This window comes from Nomia melanderi, chromosome 10 (assembly GCF_051020985.1).
Source record: "Nomia melanderi isolate GNS246 chromosome 10, iyNomMela1, whole genome shotgun sequence".
In the NCBI taxonomy this organism is placed as follows: domain Eukaryota; kingdom Metazoa; phylum Arthropoda; class Insecta; order Hymenoptera; family Halictidae; genus Nomia; species Nomia melanderi.
The window spans coordinates 13,106,919-13,128,068 of NC_135008.1; the positions used below are offsets into that span (position 1 = coordinate 13,106,919).

The 21,150-nt window shown below is 43.9% G+C and overlaps 1 protein-coding gene across 1 annotated transcript in view; it reads left to right on the top strand.

Annotated features, from left to right (window-relative positions):
• The window catches only part of LOC116428685 (RNA-binding protein MEX3B), a 75,373-nt gene extending 56,603 nt beyond the window's left edge, over positions 1 to 18,770 (top strand). Inside the window, exon 2 of the mRNA XM_031980662.2 lies at positions 777 to 18,770. Within this exon, the coding sequence (XP_031836522.1) occupies positions 777 to 1,753 (977 nt within the window). The 3' untranslated portion in view covers positions 1,754 to 18,770. The remainder of the gene's footprint in view (positions 1 to 776) is intronic.
• The last annotated feature ends 2,380 nt before the right edge of the window (positions 18,771 to 21,150 follow it).

The following is a 21,150-nucleotide window of genomic DNA, read 5'->3' on the forward strand; positions in this document are numbered from 1 at the left end:
TTTCCCTCCTCTCTCGCGCTTTCTTTTTCTTCCTTTCTCTCTCTCGCTCTCTCCCTCCGCCTTCTATCTACCTTCTTCGTAGCGTTCTATTGCTTCCACCTTCTCCTTTTTCGTACTGCTCGCGCAGATTCGCTACGCGCTGTCTGTTGCTCCTCGCGTACAGACAATTGCGTCACGAGAAAGACCAGTGAACGTCTACGGTGCACCAAATTTAAATAGGCATCGCGACTCATTGGAGGGTCAATTGTACGCACGAGAACTTGGTTTACGAGTTCATTGTGACCAGTCGATGAAGGCGGATTTCGAACTATCGGATCGGTCTATCGATTTTGGGGTGTGCGGTTTATGCGGTGACTCTCTCGAATGATGAGTTAATCTGTTGAGGCAGTTCATTAGGTCTGTTTCGTATAATAGTCTATTACTGAATTATGGTGGTAATGGTACCACTGCAGTAGTGGCGCTAACTGCAAGGGCTTCACTGAGATTATGCGTTTGCCAAGTTCACCTCATCAGTTAATCTTTCAGAAACTGTCTGTCCTTCTAACTTTTCATATGGATATAAACATTACAGCATATTCAACTCTTACTCCGTACTACAGTCTGTTTTTCAAAGTAAGAAAGCAACACTGCTCTAGTCGGCAGCTCTCAAACGTCATTAGTCCAAACAGATTACGTGAAAGTTTCATTTATTAACATACTCAATTACTCTACACGCATCTCAATTATTCTATATGAATCCATGCATTTAAAAGATTCTTTCCACGATCTGATTCCAGGTTGCAAAATCAAGGCGCTACGAGCGAAGACGAACACGTACATCAAGACGCCGGTACGCGGCGAGGAGCCGGTGTTCGTGGTGACTGGCCGAAAGGAGGACGTGGCGCGCGCCAAACGCGAGATCCTCTCTGCCGCGGAGCACTTCTCTCAGATACGCGCGTCGCGCAAGAGCTCGCTGGGCGCGCTGCTGGGCGCGCCGCCTGGCCCGCCCGCTTCAGTTCCAGGCCACGTGACGATTCAGGTACGAGTCCCGTACAGAGTGGTCGGGCTGGTAGTAGGGCCGAAAGGCGCGACGATCAAGAGAATCCAACATCAGACGCATACCTACATAGTGACGCCGAGCCGCGACAAGGAGCCGGTGTTCGAGGTGACGGGGCTGCCGGAGAGCGTCGAGGCGGCGAGGCGCGAGATCGAGGCGCACATCGCGCTGAGAACTGGCACGGGACCGGCGTTCGACGAGTCGGAGCTACTGAGCGCGTTGTGTCGCGGCGGGCTGGGCTCGATCCTCGGCTGCCTCGAACCACCGGGCTCGAACGGTTCGAACGGGTCCAGCGGCGCGTTCTCCAGCAGCGGCAGTTGCAGCAGCTCGTCCAGTAGTTCCGGCGCACCTGGACTGAACGAGCTGGTGGCGATTTGGGGCGCCGGCATGGAGAGGGACGAAGGCCTGGGAGAGTCGCCGTCGTTCGAATCCCAAGCGGCGTCCGCCTCCTCGATCTGGTCGTTCCCCGGCGTCGCGCTACCCTCGAGGCCGTCACGGCCGGCGTCGGCGAGTCCGGCCTCACCCACGGACTCGCTGTTGGGCGGTGGACGACGGGAATGCATGGTGTGCAACGACAAGGAGGTCACCGCGGCGCTAGTGCCATGTGGGCACAATCACTTCTGCCTGGACTGCGGTAACCGGGTCTGCGAGAGTTCCGATCCCAGCTGCCCCGTGTGCTCCAGGCCGGTCCTACAGGCGCTTCGTATCTTCTCTTAAGCGATCGCGAGCCGTACAGACCGGAGAGAGAGAGGAAGAGAGATAGAGAGAGAAAGAGATACGGCTCTCTCTCCACCGGGCACTATTCTTGCGTCGCGCGGCACCTGGTACACAACAGCGGCTAAAATACCGATACTCACACTGTTGATATATATATATATATATCACACATATATATATATATATCCGCTCTTTTTGACTTTGCCGGCTATCGTCCAGGAACGACGGCGCTGAAGAACTCCCACACACATCCCCCATCTACCAGCCCCTACCACTAACCAACGACCCCCAAACCCACGCTCCAAAACCGAACCCGAATTTTCCGTATATAAGCTCGAGTCCCCCGTAATCCCGTTCCTGACCGCGGCGCAGCGTGAATCCGCCACGGCCGAACGACGGGGGACCGGACGCGCACAATGTCTTAATTCCACTGCTGCCAATAACTAACGAGAACAAGGAGGAAAGAAAAATGCGAGAAAAAGAATCCGAAAAAAGAGTAAAAAAGTAATTATACGAGGAAACCTCTTCTACGCGCCGGGAATGCCCCGATGGTCCTCGTCGCGTCGTTCCCGCCGACCGGATACAACGAAGTCAGCTTTTAAGTTCTACGAGATTATTATAGAACGAGAGGGGGAGGAAACATGAAGAACACAATCGCTCATTCATTGTCGTCATGTTTTTTATATTTTATTCGGTGTACTCCGCCTGCCCCTCCCGTATGTAGAGGAAATAATATATGCCGGGTTCGCAGGTCCTTCGATCATAAAATCGATTCAGAGCGAGTTCTGACAGAGCGTCCGTGACAAACGGGGGAGCGAGTCGTCGTCGGTTCACAGTGATGAAGTCGACCGTGTGTGGTAAATCGACATGATCGGTAATGCGGGAGAAGGATTCGTCCGGCTTTGTCGTTCACGGTTGCCATCGAACTGTCGCGAAAAACATAATGTTCCGCGCGCTGCAGCTGCGGGACCGGTCGTGAATCGAAATCCGCACATGGTGGCGCGCTGCGGCGCGCGCGTCCCACGATTCGACAACCGGCATGTTCGACGAGCGTTCCGTTGATTGCAACGTTGTTTCATAAACATTCCATTCGCCGGTTGCATTCTGCTGTATATTTTCGTATGCTTTTAAACGATGTTCCTTTCGAGTCGAATGGCAGCCCGGAAATGTGGAACGTACGAGAATTTTGTAAATCGTTATCGAATATTCGTTTTCGACGATTGACAATCCGTAAGATTTGCCGTAATTCTTTTTCATCGTTTCCGCCGGTTCGCGCCCTTCTCCCACGCCGATTTCCGGCCGACATTGTCTCGTGCGTGCACACGACGCTGCGATACTCTCATCGCGCAGTTACTCCACACGACGTTAAAAAACACTATATCAAATGGTGCTTAGGGACACTGAGAAAGAACATTTTTATGAGGTCTATATTTTTATTTAGGAAAACGTACCTAATTATCGTGACGCGTTGCATTTTCATCGCGTCGAACGGTTAACGGAGACTCGCAGAGTTTGGAGCTCGCGGAACCGACGAGTTCGTTTGCTCCCCCGATCGTTATGTTCTACATGGCTCCCGCGGCCCACGTGACCGAACGCGTTGAAGATGGCGGCACACGAACAGCTGATCGCCGATACGAGAAAGTATCTGAGACGCGCTGCGAATGAAAATCCGTGTGACTGTTCTTCCTTCTCGTAACAAAATAAATATTGCAAATCGCAGCGAATTTACATGAAATGTTTCCGTACATATTGTAAAGAGAAATAAGAAAAGAAAAAAATATATCTTTGCGGAAAGCTGGCAAATGAGGTTAGGTCACGTGGTCGTGGGGCGTGTTCGGCGATAATCAAACGAGTACAATTGGTTACTCGCATGTTTCCAGCCAACCTGCGCGTGAAATGGGTAAAGAGGCAAGGGGGGACGTCCACTCGCAGTGCTCAGACTGATAGTAATGACAGAATTAATTTCGACACGTCTTTGTTACTAGCTGAGCCGCAAGCTGAGGTGGAGCATGCGGTCGAATTCCTTTGCCTCTCTTCACTTTTGAGCCATAGGCGGGCTGGGATCATGTAAGTAACCAACTGTATGAGAAAGTGCGACGAAGGAAGGTGGTGCATCCGTCGTGGGTTTAGTCTTTTGATTAATTTCCTTTTTGTTTTAATCGATCGATGATTTGTTATATAGATTGGACCAGCAAACAGTACGTTTCGGAAGTCTTAATATTTATTTTAATATACGCGACGGAACTGTTAATCGGAAGTGGACGCAACGATCGATGCACCGACACGAGGACTTCCAAGACCTGCGAGCAATGTCGCAGGCATGGAACCGCGGCGAACGATTTAACGAAACAATTCAATCACACGGACGCAACTCACACGAGACACATCGTACACACCACAGGCATATTCACAGCCGTTTCCATCGAATACACGAATACGAATACACAGACATACACAACACATACACAACACATACAATCACAAAGATGCATAGGAACACACATACGAGAGAGAGGAGCGTAAAACAGACAAAGAACTAGGGGTCACGTGTCCCTCGATCCGCCGCGAGACTAACTTAGATGATAGTATTATTAAAAAAAAAAAAGGACAAAAAAAATGAAAACGGCGTGCCCGTGTCCACCCAGCCTCCCTCGCTAACTAGAGTATTATCTTACCTTTATATAAGCGACATAGCAATTGAAATAATAATAATATTAATAATATATATATATTATATATAAATATAAACATAAATAAATGAATATATATATATATATTTATTTGTGTATATGTGTGTGTGTGTGCGCGCGTGTGCGTGTGACTGTGTGTGCGCGCGCGCGTGTGTGTATGTATGCGTGTATGTACACACGCACACACACACATATACATATATATATATAGATACATATATACATATATACATATATACATATATATAGTGTCAGATGAGAGGTCTGACGACGTGTAAGAGGGATGATATTTTATCGATGAGATTTAGATTTTGTATTTTTCGCGCGTTTCGTCGACGGGACGACGGGTGGTCGGGGACGGCTGCGCACACGCCGCCAGAGCAAATGAAATTATTAATAAGAAATATATATATATATATATATATATATATATATATAAATAAACAAAAACAGGAGGAGAGAATAAAAAAAAGACGAAGCGAAACGGCGGGAGAACGAGTGAGACGCGAAAGAAAAAGCGAAATGAAAGGGGAGGGGGACGTATAACGGCGCGTTAAGGGAAACAAAAAGCGGTTTTAAAAGCGGCGCATCGCAGGAACCCGTGAACCGGCTCTTCTCTCAACCGGCTGATAGAACGAGAACGAAGGAAAGAATTGAAAACGAAAAGTCGTCGACCGAATCCGATGAAAAATCGGACACGGTCGATCACTCCCGTAAGTGTACTCTTCGAAACCGTAGTAATTAGAATCGAGTCCGACTCGGCCGTTTTCAATGAAGGATTTTCAAACGGTGTATGTTTCACGTAGGGATCGACGACCCGTCTATTTAGCCTTTTTTCCTTTGAACAATTATAATTACATTCTATTTGTATTATCGATATAGACAAGTGTACTCGGGCCGCCTATATACGCGTGCACACTTGTACCGCACCCTCTCGACAGAACGCGAACCCGCGCGATCGTGAAAGATAGGACGACCAGGATGTACCCTTTTTATTATATGTTTTTTTTTTATTATTCTTTCTCTTGGCTCTCTCGTTTTCATCTACTGACGACACCCTTTCGACTCGTCCTTCCTTCCGGACGCACGCCTTCTCGGACGATCTTCTCGGCTTCGAAATTTCGAAACCTTGATCTTCATCCGTAACCACCGATGACGGGAGGGTGACCGGTACGTGTCTCTCTATGTTCTTCTCTGTGTTCCGTTTCTTTAACAGCTCCCGTTTCGTTTTCGCCGAAAACATCTCGTTGTCATTTGCGAAAACCCGCTTCTACAGAACACGAAAGGATCTTGTTGCTTCCGAACGCGGCGAGCACGTTAGCACCGCCCCTGTTTCGTGGGATTTCGAGAAAAAGAAATTAGCCGAGGAACGAAACTATACTAGTAGCCGTTAAGTGGGAGATGTTGGACCACGCGACGTTCGACGGTCTGACGCAACCCTTCTTTTCCTTATTATATACATATATATTTTTTTTCTTATTTATGCTGACTAAGATATTTCGAGTTCGAGTTTTTATATATTTTACTTGTTCTGTACATCTTCCTCTTCGTCTTCTTCTACTCCTTTCCACTACTTGTTCTTATTCTTCTTGTTCATTTGTTTCGTTTTGTTCTTTTTAATCGTCGAAACTTCTTGTCAATCGTTGCCATTTTTAAACGAAGATATGCTCAAGTCGCAGCTCCGAAGTCGAGGTGTATTATTAATACATATTACATATAAATATATATATTATATATTGTAACCGCATCATCCAGTGTTGACGGATGATGGTGACAGAGAAAAGAGGATATTTTTTCGATCATTCGAGCCGGAGCTCTGTATAGCGGGTGTCTCGGTAGTTTCTCAGCCAAGTTCACCCCCCTCGACCTTATATTTTTTAAACTATTTTTTTTACCGATTCATTTTCCCCTTCTCTTTTTTTTCGATTAATTGTAATGAATTTCGTTCGGGCGCGCGCACGTGTGCGCATGCTCGCCGTGTGATTCTTTTTGAAAGTTTCCGCACTCGCCTCCGAACCACGTAACCCGCAGCCATCCTACCCATCGCTATCACGTGCACGGACACGAATTACATACGTTCATAATAAGCGCGTATATTTTCATTTTCTGTCCGTGAAAGAAGAAACTAAACGTGTCTTCCTTCTCGACAGGACACGTTCTCATCGAACCAATCGGTTAATCGAGACATACAGTACCGACACATATATACACACACGTATCGCGGACATCTTCAGAAACGTTCACAGACTATTCATTCGCGCGTCGGTCTTGTACATGTACCATTGCACGGGGGCTAAGTAAAGAGTGAAGACGTGCGGGTGTACATTAATATATAATATATATATAATATATATATATATATTATATATATTATATATTATATATTAATACATACATATATACATATATATAATATATTATTTGTTACTATATTAAAGCATCATGCATCTCGAATATACGTACACACACCTGCACAGTTAACATGATCAATACAGTACGGTAGTGCCTCGGTGATGGTTCACGATCGTGGGGTAATGGAAAACATTCTTCGCTGACACCCTTTTGGTGGACGTATGGTGAAAAACGGGGGTGGAGGGTGGGCTTGAACTATTTGAGAGGCACTACCGTGGTTAAACATTACACGCGGATACGCAAACGCGATTATGTAATTCATACACCAGCTCAAACATTGACACACACGCGTGAACGCAATCTGAATTAATCATTCGAGGTTCATACACACATATACACGCGCACACACGCACACGCGCAAGCATAACAAACGAATGGAAAGAAAATCGTACATTTATATATTCATATACACATATACACATATATATGTATATATATGTATGAATATATATGTATTATAATCGACGCTCGAGAGAGAGAAAGAAAGAGAGGTTTATTATATTTAAGTTCGAGGCAAAATGAATTCTATATTTTTTCTATGTTAAGTATAAATTAGAAAGAGAGAGAGAGGGAAGGAGTGTGTGTGAGAGACAGAGAGAGAGAGAGAGAGAGTGAAAGCGAGAGAGAGAGAGAGAGAGAGAGAGAGAGAAAGAGAGATTAAAAAAGATGCGTAAAAGGTACGGTGATGATATAAACATATATTATATTATTATATTATTATATTATTATATATATTATTATATTATTATTATATTATATTATTATATTATATTCTATATATATATATATACATATAAACTATATTTATAGGTACTCTCTTTAGCATCTACGTTTCTGATGTGACGGGGACGCCGTCGCGCGGATTTACAATTAAAACGAGCCGAGAGATATAATCGAGATAAAATGCGTCAGACACGCGAGTGAACATGATTAACCGCGAAACAAACAACAATGTCGGAGGTGCGCGCGCGTACGCCCGATCACGCGAGAAGAGAATCTTTAATTCGATATTTCGCTGATAAGTCTGATCTGATTCTCAAAAATATATTACGAGATCAGGGAGGGAGGGAACAGGAATGGGCTGGAGAATGAGATAGAAAGAAAGGGAAAAAGAGAGAAAGATAAAGAGAGAAATGGAGAAAATGAATATATGCATGCGTGCGTATGTCCGTGTATGTTGTGCGAGTGTATGTAGCACGAGAGATAAATCGAAATAGCGTTTGGAGATCAATCGAGGAGAAAAACAAAAATGTTTCGCTGGTCGTCCGTTTTTCCCTTTCTTACTTTGTCGTCGTCTCCCTTAACCATCGTTGTTCCAACGGACGAGCAGTGTCGCAGAGTCTCTGGACTCCGTGCAACAGCCGTGGTGCACGGGTTGCAGTCTCGCGGCGGGAAACACGGAAGAGAGAAACGGGGAAACGGAGATCGAGCGAAACGCAAAGAAAAAGAGAGGGAGAGAGAAAAGACGTGCTCGACTTTAACGATCGGAGAAGCAAATCGGTGCAGTTTGCACACCACTTGTATCCAGTCGTGCGCGACGAAAAGTGTCTTCTCGCGCAGACCGTATAGAGAGAAAAGAAAAAAAGGAAAAGAGAAAACGACGAGCTGAAAGTCTCCCCATGAGAAACGAGGAGAACGAAGAATAGGAGGAGAGACGTGTATATGGTAATCGACGAGAAAATATTGAAAAAAAAATGTGAAACCAGAGGAAAAGGGAGGATGATAGGGTGGCGCGGGGTTGCCGGAGCTCGGAGCGCGTCACATCGCAGAGAAATATTCTCTCTCTTCGTGTTGCGAACGAGCGCTCTTTGAGGGTGGCGCGCGAGCGGTGCGAATTACGTGGCGTCGCTGCTGCGACTTTCGAACGGGAACGCGTCTCGAGGTTCGATTCGTACACGGAACTTGAGTCACCGGAGCCGTCTTCTGCGTGTCCCGGACGGTCCGCGTCTCGCGAGACACCGGACACGGGGTCGCGACAGCGAGTAATGGCGGGATCGCGGACCGGCCTCTTTCTCGATCACGCGCGAGATCGACCGTCGATGCAGTCTTCCCTTCTAGTGAGTCCGCCACGAAATCTGGAAGACGACACCATCGGTGTCCCGGTTTCCCACGCCGACCGACGGAAACGAGGCTCGAAAGCTTGTCGAGAACCTCCGCTAGACTTTGGGACGACTATACTTAAGAGAACAAATGAACAGCCGCACGCGAACCGACTCGCGCAGCGACGCGCCAGGGCGAGCCTTCACTTTGGCCGAGGTTCCGACACATCTATCGCGGCAGAGGTCGGCGTCATCTCGTTCCTCTCGCAATCGTCGCATCTTCGTCGCCGGATCTGTTCCGCGAGTCTACGTCACGGTACCAACACGACCAGCTGGCGACCGTCGGGCGTGTCTGTGCGCGACACTCGCACACGTTCACCCGGCCCGCTCCAATTTCCCTGGCCCACTTACTCTCCTCTCACACCGATAACGTCGTCGTCGTCGCCGTCGTTGCCGTCGTCGTTGCGATCTCCGTTGTCCCCCGAGTTTCGATCGTTCCACTGGCGCTCGTCGCGACCAAACACGGAGACGCGCGTCCACGAAAATCACCCCTGGGCTATCGAGAACCGACCGAGGACTCCGGAAGACGCGACGATTCCACGTTCTTCCTATTTTCCGACGAACCGCACGCTTCAAGCCAACGATCTTCACGGAGATCTTTTCGAGATCACGTTTCACGATGTTTCCGAGGCTAAGACCGAAGGGAGGGATGGAATCTTGCAGTGCCATACCGTAAATCAAAAGCAAACCGACTTCGTCTAAGAGTTTATCCTTGTGCCGGATCGAAAAAGTAGTCTGGCATTTTCGTTATTTGTTGTTCCTCCACCCTTTACTTCATTTCTCTCTCGTCACAGTTCAGATTTTAACAGGCCTCCCGCAATGGCGCGTGTTTCACTTCAAAGCGTGAGAGTTCGTCGACGCGCGCGCGAATCAATCGTCCCGATGACGCATCGACGTGCCAGACCTCCCTCCCGCCTCCGCCCGATTCCCGAGATTGATCGACCGGAGGTTTAACCCCGCAAACGCGGCGGCCGCGTGTCGTCTTCCGGTGCCGCGACTCGAGCGAACGCGAGCCACCGACATTCGCCCGACTTTTAAGTTCCTTTTTCCACTGTCACCGGACAAGCGAATCGTTCAGTGGTGGCGGTCAACGATGTGTCAGACCCAGGGTAATACTTCGCGGCCACGCCTACCGCCGCGCGATCATTCTCCGTTGTCTATCTACCGGATATTCTGTTTTCCTTCTTCATTTTATTATTGATGTTTCTTCTATTTTTTTTGTTTTTTTTCGAATGCGCTTTCGAGAGAATTATTATAATATAAGTAAATTATGTAAATGGCAATATATATACATACATATATCTATATCTATATATTTTTATAAAATATCGCACGTAGTATACGTCTTATTGTATTGTTATTTAATCTATTTTTCGTTGTTTTATATACGTGTGTGTGTGTGTGTATATATATATATATGTTCGAAGTCTTATTTTTTTATTCGATCAAAATGAACAGAAACGAAAAGGAAAAGAACTAGATGAACCACATTAAAAGGCATATATTGGAAACCTGATATTATTGTTTTATTGACTGTTCACTTCTCTGTCGAGCCCGAGGGAAAACATTGAAACACACAACTTGTCTTGATTCTTTCGGGATTTCACGCGCACTTGTTCCCGCGGATTCGTCAGGGAATCGTAACGATGCCGCTCGATCGCGAGCGTCGACTCGTCAACGAGACCGTCATTAATGTCACGTGAGCTGGTGCTTTCGTCAATTGACGTTATGATTTCGTAATTCCGCTTACAATCGCCTTCGGGTCCGTCTTAACGCGGCGTAGAATAGGGTGTCACGGATCGATACGCGAGAAAATGGGGATCGTTTCGCGTTCTCGCGAGGAAACTCTAGATCGTTGGACGACTCGGTGGATCCGTTTCCCCGACCGCAATCGTTCCGGGTTAAACCTCTATCGAATCGACGCAGGAATCGAGGCCAAGCACACAATCCCCAACCCAGCCATCTACCTGTTCTCCGAAAATGCAACGAACACAAATATTCACAGATGTCCATGGAAAAAATCCGAAAGCACGAAGAAAAAGAAAAAAACAAGTGACTTCGCCGCGGCGAGCGAGCAAGCGTGCTTCGCGAGCAAGTTCGTAGAGCGCGTTCACCCCCTTTAGAAGGGATTTTTACCAGTGTAACGTCTAAGGTTAAACTTATCGTAATCGTATTAATGGGAAGCGTAATGTTTAATGATTATTGATAGCCATTGGCTGTGACCGATAACTGCCATTTTCATAAAAAAAATGAAGCAAAAAAAAGAGCAAAACAAACGAAGAGGAATGAAAAGTAGTGAAACGGCACGCGCGGACAAGAAAACGGTGGGACACGTTACGTGCGGGTCGCCGTGAAAGACAATTTTCTGCATACATACACGCGTACACAGACACACACATACATGTATATATATATATATGTATATATATATACATAGACGTAAACCGACGTTGCGGCGAGGACACACGCATGAACGTATATATTTGTCACACATGTTACGGGAATACGCGTGTTCGAACGCGTCACGGCCGCGACAGGGGGGCGAGGGTTGCGAAGCGGGTGACGGGGATGATCGAACGACGGTGAATGTGCGAGACGAGGGTCTCGTTTCTTCGGTTTCGGTTTTGAAAGAAATGAAAGGGCTAACGGGTGGAGCAAGTCAAGCAACAACGCCGGGACGATGGTGAGAACGCCACGCATGTTTCGGCGACATTCTGCGAGAACACGTATATCCACAGGACGATGCATATCTCAGAGAATAATAATTAAACATTAAGGGAGATTTCTAGAGTTAGTGAACGTCAGAGTTAAATAAGGGAGGAAAACGGAGAACGAGTTCGCGAAAGCAGAAAAAAACAGATTGATAAATTAATTATAGATATATGTGTGTATATATATATATATATATATATATGTATATAGATATATGTGTATGTATATATATATATATGTATATACATATATATATATACATACATACATATACATGTACATATACATATATATAGATGAATAAATATATATATATATATCATATTTATTCATTTATTTATATATATATATATATATATATATTATATAGAAGAAGAAAGAGTGTGAGAAAGACAGAGAGAGAGAGAGAGAGAGAGAGAGAAAGAGAGAAAGAGGACGAGAGAATGAGTGAGAAACAGAGTAAAAAAAGAAATCGATGATCGTTGTTGCTTCATTTGCCTCTATTTACTATATGATTATATTCTATTTTATAGGTATATTCGATTATTAATATTAATTATATTCTTATCATTATTATTATTACTATTATTATCATTGGAATTAATATAATTATCAGTCTATATATAAAATATATGTATACTTCTGCTTGCGCAAACGCGAAACCGGCGGGGTCGGTTCGAATTTTCGCGCGTGCGGAAGTTCAAATATCCCACCGAGCAGGACCGCCAACCCTCCGTTTTCGTTGTTTTTTTTTTTGTTTATCGTTCGGTTGATCCAGACTTTCTGGTTGTTTTGTGCTTGCCTCAGCATGCCGATTGAACGACCGCCAGACGTGATTCCTTTAGCAAAATTTGGCGGGAGATTCGAACATCGTATTAATCCTTCCCTGTCGAGCTTTCCGCTGTTTTCTGTTCATTTCTTTTTTCTTCTCTATTTCCATTTACTCGTGCCCCTTTATTTAATTCCGCGGCCCGCGCGAACTGCGTCGATCGACGATGGATAGTGATTGGATATGAGTGAGATCGTTCGAATATATCTAATATATTATATACATACTATATTATTATAAATATTCTATGGAATAGGTACGCGCGTTTGTAAGTCGCGAGTGAAGGGCCGCGCGTTCGAGGCCGATGATGCTCATCTTCGCTATTTTGTATTAATTAACGACCCGCACGTTCAATCCGACCCACCAACAATTCACCCAACCCACTCCACCCCCATCTCTAAATACCGAACCTCGATACAGCCTCGAACGTGACGACGCATACTTACCCGAAAAATACTTATCTGTCTACTTAATTAACAGTTAATGGAACCGAAACGGTAGCCGCGATCGATCCCCATCGCGTGTGAACGTTATTATCATTGTTCCTCCGGCCTAGTGTCGTCCGCCGCCTCGATTTTACCGTTTCCGCACAACTTTTGAGCGGACTGCGGGGGTTCCGCAGCAACAAACGGACTTGGGATGCAATTTTGTACCGCGAATCGACGCTAGTGTCTCGTATTTAATGTTCTTCGCTTTCCGTGACCAGGGACACGTCGAAACTGCATTGGAGGGTCACGTGTGATGGTGCAATCCTGCGTTCGCGCCGATCGCCTCGACGTCCTACGTTGTTGCGGCTCGAGTTGATAAGTTTTCATTCGCAGCTGGTGCCTCGAGATTTGCGTTACACACGAGAGAAGGTACTGGAATTCATTAAGGTTAAAGACACCGAAGATACGCATTCGTTGAAAGAACCAGACACCAGAGATCTGGCTAGAAGTAAGCTAAAAATCGGAACTGTATGAAGGTAAAACCGGCGGAAACTTGGGAGAACTACGTGGACGTTGATGCGTTTGGTATCGGAAGTTCGTTGAAAGCTACGACCAACAGAGCAGAGTGAGATTTTCAGCGCTTTATTAGAAGTTTAATAATCTTCGACTGGGAGCGGTCGAGAAGAGGCGACAGACGATCTCCGCGGCTGGCGGACGGGGCGCGGCTACGTTCAACTGTCAGCCCACAATTGCGATCTCAAAATAAAAACGGAACATGATGGAAAACCAAGTGCTGCGCGGATTCTCTCCAGTGATGGACGCTCGGGGGACATGGGTCGACTAGAGATTTATTCAGGTCGATCCTCGTCACCTTTTCTGTTCCCTTTTGTGTTCCTATGCCACTGTCGCGTGATCTCGAAACCTTACAAAGAACTGTGTATATGTTCGCGTATTCTTGTTCTTACGTTGTATATTTACTATAAGAATGACCTCTTCTCTTTCGTGCGCGAGGTCCGTTTTTTGAGAGAATCCGCATCGGCCTCGGCGTGGTGGCAGATGTTTCCAGGGGAGGGTGAAACGCGGGTAAGCGAGGAAGTAATGAGAGACACGGTTTTCCTTCCTCCGCAGGGGGATCTTTAGGCAATAGGGGTGTGCGTGTTTCTGCGTTGCGTCGCGGACGGCCTCGAAAGAGGGCCCGACGCTTCCTCTCGCAAGCGCGACGCGCATTCGAGCGAGGCAACCGCTCCGAGACTAAAGAATCAGTATTTCAAAATGAATGTAAATGTATATTATTATAATAATATTATTAATGCTATTGCCGTCGCGTAGCAACGGCCGGTCGAGGCCCACTGTCTCGCCGGTGGTGAGACAGGGGGACCACGAGCGAACGAAGCTCGCAAGATGGCGGACAGAGCCGCCATCGCTCGGTCACCGACTGCGAAACGGCGTTTTCCGACTGACAGATCGAAAAGACACACGAAACGGATAACCTATTAAACGAGCAGAGAGAAACGGAAACGTTGAAAGGAAAGAAAATCGCTGATCAAGGGAAGCATATTAACCGTGGGTGGGGTGGGTCAAGTGGGCAAACGGGGTTGGGAAAAATATGGAGTACCCTTGCGAAAGGATCAATTTATTTCGAACTCTCCAGCGATCGTGTTCCAGAGGTGCATGTGTAAACGTGTAACGTATTATCACAGTTATCGCATTATTATGATTATGATTACATATTATAGACAACATATGTATACATATATATATGTGTAGGACCTACTGATATATAAATATATATACATATATATGTACGTATATATATGTATACATATGGATATATTGAATGTTGTGCTTAGTATTCTTTCGAGAACCCCTTGCGAAGCGACGAGCACGGGGGCAAAGGGAGAGAGATAAAGAAGAAAACAGAAAAATTGCTAAACTGAGAATCTTAATATATGTAGCGAGGAGTATTTTATATTCAATATTTTATTAACGGCATCGTATTTATCTACATGAAGATGATGATGATGATGATGATGATGATGATGATGATGATGATGATGGTTATTATTATTATTATTATTATTATTATTATTATTATTATTATTACATTAAAACATTATTATTATATTATTATTAATGAATGAATCATTTGATATTGTATTCACTGTAGCGTCTACGATCTTAACTAGAGCGAATACGTATTTTCACCCGGGCGCTGGTCGAGTTCCCGAATACGGCCAAACACAGCTTCCTTGGGGAACAGCTTTTCTTTGCCAGTGTCTATGAACCTCCGCTGTGGTCAGGATTGAAAGATCAACAAGAAAAAAGGAATGGAATGAGAAAAATTGATCGAAACTTATTGTACTCTCTTCTCGCGGTTTCCTCGTGGTCTGTACACGACAATGTTCGCCCTATGTTCTCATCAGCGTCTTCAGTTCGTTCAGAACGAAAGCCCGCAGACAATGAAGAATGTCCCGACTTTCGGTTCTTCGGGGATCTCGCCGGTATTTCTCCCGTTAATCTTTCTCTCTCGGTTGCATCCCCGCTTCCTCAAACGAACTCGATGCCGGAAGTCGCGGGATCGTCAAACGATACGTCGAAGTCGCAGTTTCTTCGCTCTTCTACCTCTTTTTTTTTATCGCCCCATTATTTTGTTCGTCCTTCGAGTTTTTCGTGATCTGTTGTCCTTGTACTTCAACACATCGTCAAGCGTCGACGGGGCAAGGGAGTTTTCAAAAAAACGAAAGAAATAATATTAAAGGAATGCTTTCAGTGGAAACCGTGTCGATCTGGGCATTACGGTCTTTCTGATCGGGTTCGTGCTAAGAGGGAGGGAAGAGAAAGGGAGGGTGTGTGTGTGTGTGAGTGTGTGTGAAAGAGGGAGGAAGGGAGGGAGGGAGAGCAACGGACTGCAATATCGGAGATGGAACAACGACGAATCGTGTTGCGTATTATTGAGCCACGGCGATCGGTCCAACTGTAATTAATCTCGAAACGCAACGTTAACCGAACCAGCAATAATCCGTTTGCGACTCGGCGCACCGTGGCTGACCAGCGGCCAAGGGATTCCGCTCGAGCGGTGTGTCAGTGGCAAATTTAATTGGTGTCTCAAGGCCATCGCTTCCCACCACCTAAACCACGTGATACGTAACTTTTACTTTTAGACGTGTCGCTTTGTTCTATTGGAGACGGAAGATTGTCCAGCGAGCAGCGTTTCTGATAATATTGACTTTAACCATAGTTTCCTTCAGTTCGATCTAATAATTAAGGTGCACCGATATATTTGCTGTGTTTCATCTCGAACAATACTCAATCCATTTACATGAAATCGTAATGCCATTTTGTTCAACTGTAAGATCAATTCATTGTCCAGATAAATTTTCGTATATTGACAAAGGTGATACTTTGAAAATTCGATTAAACTTGTTGGTACTACGAACGGGGTTTTCTTGTTCGTTGCTCGAGGTTGTCGTTGTTTCTCGCCGCAGGGTACCTTCCATCGTATAACAATTATCCGGGCTCACCCCTCGATATTTAGGCTCGTCAGCAATCGAATCGTAAACAACCGTGAACGAAACGCGAACTACCTAGGACACGTACACAGACGAACGCATACACGACGCTCATTCACATGCATGCACGCGATTAATCATACGTGAACACACACGCATACAGATCTCACTACACCACAGCACAGAGGAATAGAAACTCGAATATTGTATGTATACTAATTAACGACGATATGACTACATTACTACTACTAGAAATATATACATCTATACATATATATATATATATATATATATATATATATATATATATATATATATATAAATATAAATATAAATATATCGAGTACTCTACGCGTAGCCGTAATCGTAGTAACCACAGGGCCGAGAGTGAGGAAGGGAGAGAAAAAGTGCGAGAGAGGGGGAGGGAGAGAAAGAGCGGGAGAGTGAGATTAATACGAAAGTTATTTTTGAGGGAGTGCAAGGAATACTCAATGAGCGCGAAAGAGGGAGGGAGAGGAAGGGTTGAATGAAAGGGAACAAAAAAAAATTAATCACGGGACGTGCGAGTGAGAGAGAGAAAGGTGAAAGAATGAATGCATCAGAAGCAGAAAAAAATATAACAGAGAAGCTACGAGTTTATTATTTTCTATATTTTTTTATGTAATTTTACGACACATGCGATAATATATTATAATAATTATTATCATTAATTATTATTATTTTATTATTACTATTATTAATTATTATTATTTTATTTTTATTATTATTAATTATTATTATTTTATTATTATTATTCTGAATATTTTAATATATAATATGATTTTCATACACCGTGTACTTATGTTTTCCTTCCTGTGTTCTTGTCCGGTTGTTTAAAAGTTTTGTGTTTGATTGGTTGTCGTTGCGGCGGAAAAATTAATTAATGAAACCAGTCAAGAATAAAAATTTATATATAAATAAATAAATAAATATATATATATAAATATAAATTAATAAATTGTATATTATATGTATCTAGCATACATTTAACGATTAGAGAAAAAATTACGTTCGATTTTTCTGCATTGATTTGTTGTGGACAAGATCATTTTGGCTTTCGGTAGTGAAGGAATAGCGAGGTGAAAGAAAGGAAAGAAAATGCAAAAACGAGAATCAAACACACAACTAGCCCGACCATCCTATTTTTAATTATCACGCAGAATATTTTATTGCAATTTATTTACTATTATTACTTATTAATTATAATTAATATCTTTATTATTATTATTATTATTATTATTATTATTATTATTATTATTAAGTTTATCGCTATCATTAAAATATATGACGTATATGGATTGTCACTAATATTATAGTTGTATTTACTATGCATACAATTATCATTAAACGCCTGCGACAATTAAACTATCGAATAACGATTACGAACTTTTCAGTGGTAAGATCCGAGCTACTTATCGAAGAAAAAAATAATGAAAGAAAGAAAAAAAGTGAAGAGGGATAATAACAAAAAATAATAATAACGCATATTTTACCCCGTAATATATTTTTGTCGGATGATTTTTTATATTTATATAATATATATTATAATATATAAATATATATATATATTATTATTATATATTGTACGACCGAGCAATTCTCGTGAGGATAAATCTTGTAAGCGTCGAAGCGCAAGCCCGAGACGAGACGGATGTCAATTCATGGTGCACCGCTGACGTCCCCGTCGGCTGCGATCCTACTTCCAAATCGTTTATTTTTATACGATGCGAATAGAACTTGTGTTCTCTCCTGTTCTTTTAATTAGAACGATGCGGCACAGGACGTCGTGCTTTTCCTTTGTACGAAATATTCCGACTGCGTGACAAAAAAAAAAGAAACAAGACGAACGCGGGGAACAGAAAACAGAAGAAAATCTACGAGAAACCGAAAGAGATGAAACAAAAGAAACTGAATGGGAAGCGAAAGAAAGGGAAACGATTATCTGCGATCCGTCGAGTTAAAAATCCTGGAGGAAAAAATATCAGAAAAATTACGTCACACGGAGAAATGAAAGAGAGAAAAAAATAAGCAAAGCTGAAACAAATTGACATAGTGGTCTAAATGTTGTAAGGATACTTAACGCGAAGCGGTACCAAATATTTTATTAAAATCGAACACACTCGTAAACACATGAAAACATACACACGTACACATTATAATAAATATAGCATACAGGCGGAAAGCAAGGAATGAAAAAAGAAAAGAGGGAGTGAAGAACGAACAGATTAATGAAACAAGTACACACATACGCATACATCTACTGGAAAAACGAGTTTAATAAAATGTTACGTGATTTTTATATACATCGACTGTTAATTTCTTATTTTTTCATTCATATGCTTCTATTTTGCGTTTCCTGGACTCTTTCTCTCTCACTTCTATTCCCCGCTCACCCGTTCTCTCTCTCTCTCTCTCTCACACACACACACACACACACACACACACAAAAACTCCCTCTCTGTTCACTCCTCCCCCGCCCCCTGAACCAGCGGTAACCTCAAATTAAACGCAGCCGTAATGAACATCAGATTCGCGTCTCCGTTTCATCGTTTTCACTCGCATCGTTTTTTACCCTTTCCTTTCCTTTCACCGCGTTTCCATTATTTCGGAACCGTTGGAGATTGAAAACATTTTCCTCTTTCATTTCGGATTAGTTTTCCATTTTTTCTTTTTTTCAGTTTTCGGTTATCCGTATCGTTTTCGGTTTTATTAATTATCTACTCACGTCTGGTCTGTCACAATTAATCGTCGGGTCGTCGAGGGCACAGCGAATTATAGCCCGGCGAAGGTTTTGTGATCAATCGCATGGGTTCCAGGGGTCGCGTGTCTGTATCAAATCGGGAAATCACGCACTTCATTTTTGTGCCCGTTTTTGCCGCTATTTTCATTATCCTCAAATTCAACAATTCAACAACAATTCAATAAATTTATACGTTACCGATGAATTCTTTTTTCTTTTATCAATTGTACATTGTTTGATTAATTATATTTCATTATATTAAAACTTTCTTGACAAATAATTTCGATCGTGGAGAGGGAAGAAACTTACGACCACGTGGATTTTTGTATTCTTAATAATGGCCATAAGGGTTACATTTCTCTAATTTGTAATTCTCACATTTTGAAAATTTTATGTATCGCATTTCGATAACGATTTAGACGAGTTTAATACATATTCTATTCTACAGATTCTACATATTTATAAATCATTATTCTATATAATTTTATACTTAGAATCGCATCAGTAAAAAAAAATATCAAAATACGCAACATTTGTCAATGTCGTGAAACTTGTTCAAATTTCTCACACTAAATTCTCTTAATTCTAAAAGGATTATAAGAAAAAGGCAACATCGTTCAGCGATTAATTAAATTCACGTGGTCGATACGTTGTTTAGGTATCGCACGTCCTCCACTACATTAAAAAGAAAACCACACACTTCCCTCGGGAAATACATAAACAAAGACAAACGCATCGTGAGTCGAGAGGAAGGAGTTCGAAAAAGCTCATAGCCGATATTAAAATGATCATGTTTCATTGAACACTCATGGTTCCTAATTTCAATCATCGACGCGCGGTCGCGTTAATTGCCCGGTATTTAATCGTGGTATCGCGAAACGCGAGCGAAAAAGAAAGGACAGTATGACCACGTGGTGTTCTGAATGGCTGCCACGATCCTGGGGGTCGCGTGTCTCCGCACCGACCAATGACCGTACGCGGGACACAGGAGCGTGCCGCGAAAATTAGCCCGCTCCACTTCGGCCCCTGAATCGGCCCGGCCGCAAGGGCTGTTGCCCGTTGGGATGGCAACGTCGCATTGCAGCGTTGAGACTGCGGTCGATGCCGCCGCCGTATGATGGTGGTGGCGTATCAGCGTGCGAGGTTGCCGTTCCTCACATGTTCATGGCCTGCCTACCCTTACCACCTTGATCCCCCCCCCCCTCTCTCTCTCTCTCTCACTCTCTCTCTCTCTCTCTCTCTCTCTGTCTCTCTCTGTCTCTCTCTCTCTCTCTCTCTCTCTCTCTCTCTCTCTCTGTCTCTCTCTCTCTCTGTCTGTCTCTCTCTCTCTCTCTCTCTCTCCCCCTCTCTCTCTCTCTCCCCCTCTCTCTCTCTCTCTCTCTCTCTCTCTCTCTCTCTCTCTCTCTCTCTCTCTCTCTCTCTCTCTCTCTCTGCATCTTTGGTGAAAGGAAGCTTCATCCTAATTTTTCTTCTACCCACCGATGTTCACCTTTGAACTCACGATAAACACCTTAACCGATACACGATCAGAATAAACCGTCATCGAAATCGAAAGTTATTAATACCCGTGTCCCGCAGCAGTGTGTTTGACCTCGCCGAGTTCGAAACTGGGTAGCATACACTCTGAAACGATGCCAAGGAAACACGCTACTCTATTCGTCCCTTTTGTAAACTGTCGTCTTTTTATGTCGGTCCATCGCGTCACGGCGATGCTACGCGGAATCGGTGAATCCCCAACGAGTTGATTTGAACAGGATTGATCCGCTTCTTTGTCTGTTCGATTTTCGAGACATGTCCCGCCCGTTTCCCAAAGAAAGGGTTCCTTCGGATTCCATTTTGATGGAAATTGCACCTTTCTAGTGAGATAAGGAGCCCTTCTATTGCCCTGGCTATTGCTATGATACTGAATGGTCAGACCCATGGGAATGGTAGTTTAGTC